The following is a 6,484-nucleotide window of genomic DNA, read 5'->3' as shown; positions in this document are numbered from 1 at the left end:
CAAAAGGATCCACCATCTCTAAATCCTCCCTTCAAGCCCTCTCAGGGCTGTCCTGTGCTGTCCTCAGTCTCCACACCATTGAGGCCGCAGCTCCTTAGCCCCTCTCTAGTGCTCATGTGCTTGAGACGTTTAAACCCCATATTGGGAGATCTCTGGGCACTCACAGATGTTTTTGCAGATGAAAATATTGTGCTCATAGTCTAAGGAAAGCACAGTTGCCATGACAACCAGCATGCATTCTCATTGCTATGGTCAGTTACCACAGCAAATAGAATAAATTCGCATTGCCACAGTCAGTTACCATGGCAACCATAATACATTGTCATTGCTATGGTCAGTTACCATGGCAACCATCATACTTCCCGCAGGTACAGTCAGTTACCAATGGCAACCAGCATATATTCCCATTGCTACAGTTAGTTACCATGGCATCCATCATACATTCCCATCCCTACTGTCAGTTACCATAGCAAACATCATACATTGCCTTTTCCACAGTCTGTTACCCTGGTAACCATCATACAGTCCCATTTCTGCTATCAGTTACTATGGCAACCAGCATCCAGCCGCGTTGCTATGGTCAGTCACTATGAGAACCAGCATACAATCCAATTGCTATGGTCGGTTACCATGGAAACCATCATACATTCCCATTGCTACAGTCAGTTACCATGGGAGTCATCATAAAGTCCCGTTGCTATGGTCAGTTACCAAGGCAATCATCATAGATTCCTGTTGCTACGGTCGGTTACCATGGCAACTACCATACATTCCAACTGTTATGGTCGGTGACCATGGTAACCACCATACATTCCCAGTGCTATTGTCGGTTACCATGGTACCCATCACACATTCCCATTGCTATGGTCAGTTACCATGGCAACCATCACACATCCCCATTGCTGTGGTTGGTTACCATGGCAACGATCATATGGTCCACTGCTACAATCAGTTGCCATGGCAACCATCATGCAGTCACGTTGCTACGATCAGTTAGCATGGTAATCATGTGAATTCCAGTTTCTATGGTCAGTTACCATGGCAACCATAATACAGTCATCTTGCTACAGTCGGTTACCATGGCAACATAATAAATTCCCATTGCTATCATCAGTTACCATGACAACCAGCATACATTCCCATTGCTATGGTCAGTTACCATGACAACCAGCATACATTCCCATTGCTACAGTCAGTTATCATGGTAATCATCACACTTCCCACTGCTGCGGTCAGTTACTATGGCAACCAGCATACATTCTCATTCCCACGGTCAGTTACCATAGGAACCACCAACATTCCCATTGCTACAGTAGGTTACCATGGCAACCATCATACATTAACATTACTATGGTCAGTTACCATGGAAACCATCATACAGTCACGTTGCTATGATTGTTTACCATGACAACTAACATACATTCTCATTGCTACAGTCAGTTACCATGGCAAACAACATACTGGTACAGTCCGTTACCATGGCAACCACAATACATTGTCATTTCTATAGTCAGTTACTGTGGCAACCATCATACATTCCTGTTGCTACAGTCAGTTACCATGGCAAACATCATACTTCCAGTTGCTACAGTCACTTTACCATGGCAACCATGACACATTTCCATTGCTATGGTCAGTTACCATGGCAACCATCATACATTCCCATTGCTACGGTGGGTTACCACAGCAAGCATCAATCATTTCCGTTGCTACAGTCACCATGGCAACCATCACACATTTCCATTGCTATGGTTTGTTACCATGGCAACCACCATAGATTTGCATTGCTATGCTCGATTACCATGGCAACCATCATAAAGTCACATTGCTATGGTTGGTTACCATGGCAACAAGCATACATTGCCCTTGCTACAGTCAGTTACCATGGCAACCAGCATACATTCCCATTACTATTGTCAGTTACCACGGGAACCATCATACTTCCCACTGGTACAGTCGGTTATCATGGCAGCCATCATACATTCTCATTGTTACTATCAGTTACCGTGGTGTCCTAGTTAGGACAGCTGAGACCAGTTCATCATGGCATGGGTGTAACCCAAAACTGTGTATTCTATAGCCTTCCATGCCATTTCCCAGAAACTGTTGTCAATAGACTATTTGTACCCTCTGCCCATAGAGCCTGACTCCTCAGGCTATAAACTAGGTGTTAAGAGGCCTGTGAGATAGGAGGATGCTCCTGTCCTCACACCCTTTGTGGAACTCCCCGCCCTGAGGAGAGCACCAAGCATTCCTGACTGAACTGGAGGATATATAATCTTGGAGTCTTGGAACATTTTCAACCACTCTTGGGATCCAGAGGAAGGCTGCAGCTCATCGCTCTCAACCAGACTGAGACCACCACTGGACTGCAATCACCACTTTCGGTCAGACTACAGCAGCTCTCCCACCAGCACGTTCTTCCCCTCTCCCTTTACTTTGGACTCAAACAGGGCCCAAGGAACACCACTTTGTTCATGCCCCAGGGTACTGGGTTATACATTTGGGTTTTGTGGGTTGAGACCAATTGTTAGTTTGTATGATTGTACTTATTGTATTATTTTAATAAATTGTTATTCTGACTTATAATCTCTCCTTTGAGTTGAGTTCATTTCCCCTGCTGGTTAGCTCTTAAACCAGCACACATGGACACCGTAGGACAGCCTGGGCTGGAGAGGAGACAGGCATGGGGAGAAGCTGAAAGGCCCTGACACAGCCACCTTCTGCAGGCCTTTGGCCAGGGCTGCTGTCTGTGCCCCTGATGCCAGGAGGAGGGGAGTGGCCCTTGCAGCCCTGGGGCCTCATGGCCTCCTTGTCCCTGCTCAGCAGCCTGGCAGGTGCCACCCCATGGTCCTGCCCTTGGCATTGCACATCCCACATCCCAGTGCCCCAGGAAGAGCCCTGAGGAATGAGGCAGGGACAGGATCTGCCTTCCCAGGGGCTGGGGGTCAGGGCTTGGCCCGTTGGATTAAGGAAACAAGTCAAGGTTTGTTCAGCATCAGAGCCACCTTTCCCTTGCTTGTCCATCCTTGTCATCACTGTCTGCAGTTTTCTGCTCTAACTGGAACCTGGGGACACCTTCTAAGTTGTGTCCCTCAGTGAGATTCATTAGCACTACAAGAAACTTCAGTGTTTCAATCTCACTTTGACTTCCTGAAAAGTTGTTTGAACTTCCTCTCAGGGACTGAGTCTCATGTAAACAACATCAAAGTCCCCTGAGGGTCATGAAATGCCTGGGGCTGTTGCTGTGCTGCTGAGCTGGGCCGGGCTCCTGGCACACAGGGAGCTCCTGGCAAGTAAGAAGAGCTTCAAAGAGACAACTCTGCTGGTGAGCAGCTCCTCTGCACAGCCCAGCAGGGCTGAGGGCACTGCCTGCAGCACCCAGGGAAGAAAAGCAAGGCAGAGAGAGGTTACACACAGCCTGGGCTGGGAGGGAAGTCGAGAGGAAGATCCACTGGAGGAGGAATCTTTCCAGGCTCCCTCACGGTGAGTCAGCATGAAGGGCAATGTGTCTGCAGTTGGTGCAAAGATCTCCTAATGCTGGCACATCCCACTCCCTGCTGAACCATCCCAGGCACATCCCAGCAGGGTTCCCTTCTCCCAGGGATGGATGAGGGTTGTGAAGCTGGGCTGTGCCACCCAGGCTGCCCCAAGCTGTCCTGCAGAGCAGGGTCCTGCAGCCCAGGGCTGTGCCAGGGCAGGAGCTCTGCCACTGCCAGGGGCAGCTCTCAGCCGGGCTGGGGAGCTCCCTCAGGGCTGGGCAGAGGCTGGGGGTGGAAAGAGCAAAGCCTGGCAGGGCAGGGCAGGTTTCTTCTGCTATTGAGTGAGAGTTTCATGGGTCAGGGCTGCTCAAAGAACCAGAGCATCCCAGGATATTTTCCAGGGGATACTTCAAGGGGAAGGTCCAAGGAGGGATTTCTCTCAAGCTCTCAAGCCACATGCCTGGTGGTTTGAGTTCCAGAGAGAACTCTGAGGAGCTGCCCAGGGCTGAGAACAACTTGCTGGCACTGTTGGTGTCTGGGAGGTGGCCCAGCTGGCTCAGGGTGATGCTGCCCTGAGTGCCCAGTGGGCTCTGCTCTGGCCTCTCCCAGCTGGACCCTCCATGTGCATTTCCTTGGTTCTCAGCTTGCCCCTGGTCCTGAGGTTGTTCCCTCCTTCTCTCAGTCAGGCTCACTGGGAGGGGAGTTCAAGCTACACAGTCCAACACTGATCCTGGGACTCCCCCCAGGCAGGTGTGTCCCTGGGAATGAGACATTCCCATTGTCCTCTGCCCTGTGGGCTGTGGGCAGTGAAGTCTGTGGGCCTGGGTCAGGAGCTCTTTTCCCCTCAATCAGACCCCGTCATTAGGACACTTGGTTCTTTTCTGAGGTGTCCTTCCAAGCTGGGAGCTGCCCTCAAGAATGCAAATCATCCTCCCAGCACAGCTGTGTTCTCTGAAAGCCCCAGTGGAGAGGGGCAGAGATGCTGTGCCTGTGCCAGGAGATGCTGTTGGGTTGGGGAGATGAGCCACGGGTGTCCTTGGCTCCAAGTGGGGTGCTGAGCCCTTGAGATAGGCTGAGACACTGAGGAGTCTGGGATGGGTCCCTCTGCTCTCAACAGTGTCTGGTGGCTTTTCAGACCAAAATGGGAGTGTCATCAATGTCCATCTCAGGAAGGAGCAAAGCCAGGGCAGTTGGGAACAAGAGAGAGGGACAGAGCAGCTCCCCTCACTCTGCACAAACCCCAGACAATCCTCCTGCCTGACAGGACCTGCTCTGTTCTCCCTGAGTGCATCAGAAGTGCTGAGGGGTTCTGACATCCAGGAACAGTCCTTGTGAGAGACAAGGGGAGTCTGAAAAAAAACGCAAACAAAATAAACCTGTGACACTGCCTTCTGCTGTCCTGGTTTTTCTCATGAACTGGGAGTGCAGATGCTGACAAGCCCTTTTGCACTGGGAGCAGTTTCATCTGACACAGCTGAACACCAGGATGGGCCCCTGTGCCCACCATGCCCATGACCTCACCAGTGCAGAGCAGGGCTGACCCCTCACAGCCAGTGGGCAGAGGGTCTGCTCTGCATGGAAGATGTAGTGAGTCCCAACCAGGCCTCCAGGCATGGAGTTGAAGGAGAGACTCCTAGAAAAGGAAAACAGGTGGGGGAGTGTAGCAGGGAGGGGGTATTGGGAAATGGCTTTGGTTTCTCTCAGGAAGTTCTTTGCTAACATATCACTGATATTTCCTCCTTGGATAGTGCCCCACACCAAGAGGCAGCAAATGTCCAACAGCAGCTCCATGCCCCAGTTCCTCCTCCTGGCATTCGCAGACAGGAGGGAGCTGCAGCTCCTGCACTTCTGGCTCTTCCTGGCCATCTCCCTGGCTGCCCTCCTGGCCAACGGCCTCATCCTCAGCGCCGTAGCCTGTGACCACCACCTGCACACCCCCATGGGCTTCTTCCTGCTCAACCTCTCCCTCACAGACCTGGGCTGCATCTGCACCACTGTCCCCAAAGCCATGCACAATTCCCTCCAGAACACCACAACCATCTCCTACATGGGATGTGCTGCGCAGCTCTTTTTCTTTGCCTTTTTCATTTCAGCAGAGTATTTCCTCCTCACCATCATGTGCTACGACCGCTACGTTGCCATCTGCAAACCCCTGCACTACGGGACCCTCCTGGGCAGCAGAGCTTGTGCCCACATGGCAGCAGCTGCCTGGGCCACTGCATTTCTCAATGCTCTGCTGCACACAGCCAATACATTTTCCCTGCCCCTGTGCCAGGGCAATGCCCTGGGCCAGTTCTTCTGTGAACTCCCACACATCCTCAAGCTCTCCTGCTCACACTCAGGCTACCTCAGGGAAATTTGTTTTCTTGTGTTTAGTGCATGTTTAGCATTTGGTTGTTTTGTTTTCATTATTTTCTCCTATGTGCAGATCTTCAGGGCTGTGCTGAGGATCCCCTCTCAACAGCGAAGGCACAAAGCCTTTTCCACGTGCCTCCCTCACCTGGCTGTGGTCTCACTGTCCGTCAGCACTGGCACAGTTGAACACCTGAAGCCCCTTTCTATTTCCTCCCCATCCCTAGATATGATTGTGTCAGTTCTGTACTCGGTGGTGCCTCCAGCACTGAACCCTCTCATCTACAGCCTCAGGAACAAGGAGCTCAAGGATGCCCTGAAGAAACTCATAACTGGGTGTTTTTCAGAAGCAATAAACTCTCCTTCTTCTGCATGTTATGGACCTCATTAAAGGCCAGTTGTGTTTGTGCTTCATTAACACCCACCATATCTTCTCTATTTTTTGCTCCTGGTAGGAGTGTTATTTTTGTGATAAGTTGTTCACACCAAAAAATCCTTATAAATGTATATATAAAGATATATATATATTTATATATATATAAACACCATTTTCAATTCAGTGTAAGCCTTTCTAGCCTGGCCTAGAAGCTGTACAAACTGGGACTTGTACTCACTGTCTGCTTAAATACCAAATAAAGAACTCTGCATTG

General features: G+C 50.5%; 1 protein-coding gene across 1 annotated transcript; it reads left to right on the top strand.

Annotated features, from left to right (window-relative positions):
• Window positions 1–5,253: 5,253 nt before the first annotated feature.
• LOC115307264 (olfactory receptor 14J1-like) lies at window positions 5,254–6,170 on the top strand (the record flags this gene model as incomplete). Its single annotated transcript, XM_029958498.1, has 1 exon — window positions 5,254–6,170. A coding segment is annotated over exon 1 (917 nt), but the record flags the coding sequence as incomplete, so codon positions are not given.
• Between the last annotated feature and the right edge of the window lie 314 nt (window positions 6,171–6,484).

The sequence above is a fragment of the Manacus vitellinus genome, unplaced genomic scaffold (genome assembly GCF_001715985.3).
Source record: "Manacus vitellinus isolate BGI_N305 unplaced genomic scaffold, ASM171598v3 ctg7180002433606_pilon, whole genome shotgun sequence".
Taxonomy (NCBI): Eukaryota; Metazoa; Chordata; class Aves; order Passeriformes; family Pipridae; genus Manacus; species Manacus vitellinus.
This window is presented reverse-complemented; position numbering and strand designations above follow the sequence as displayed.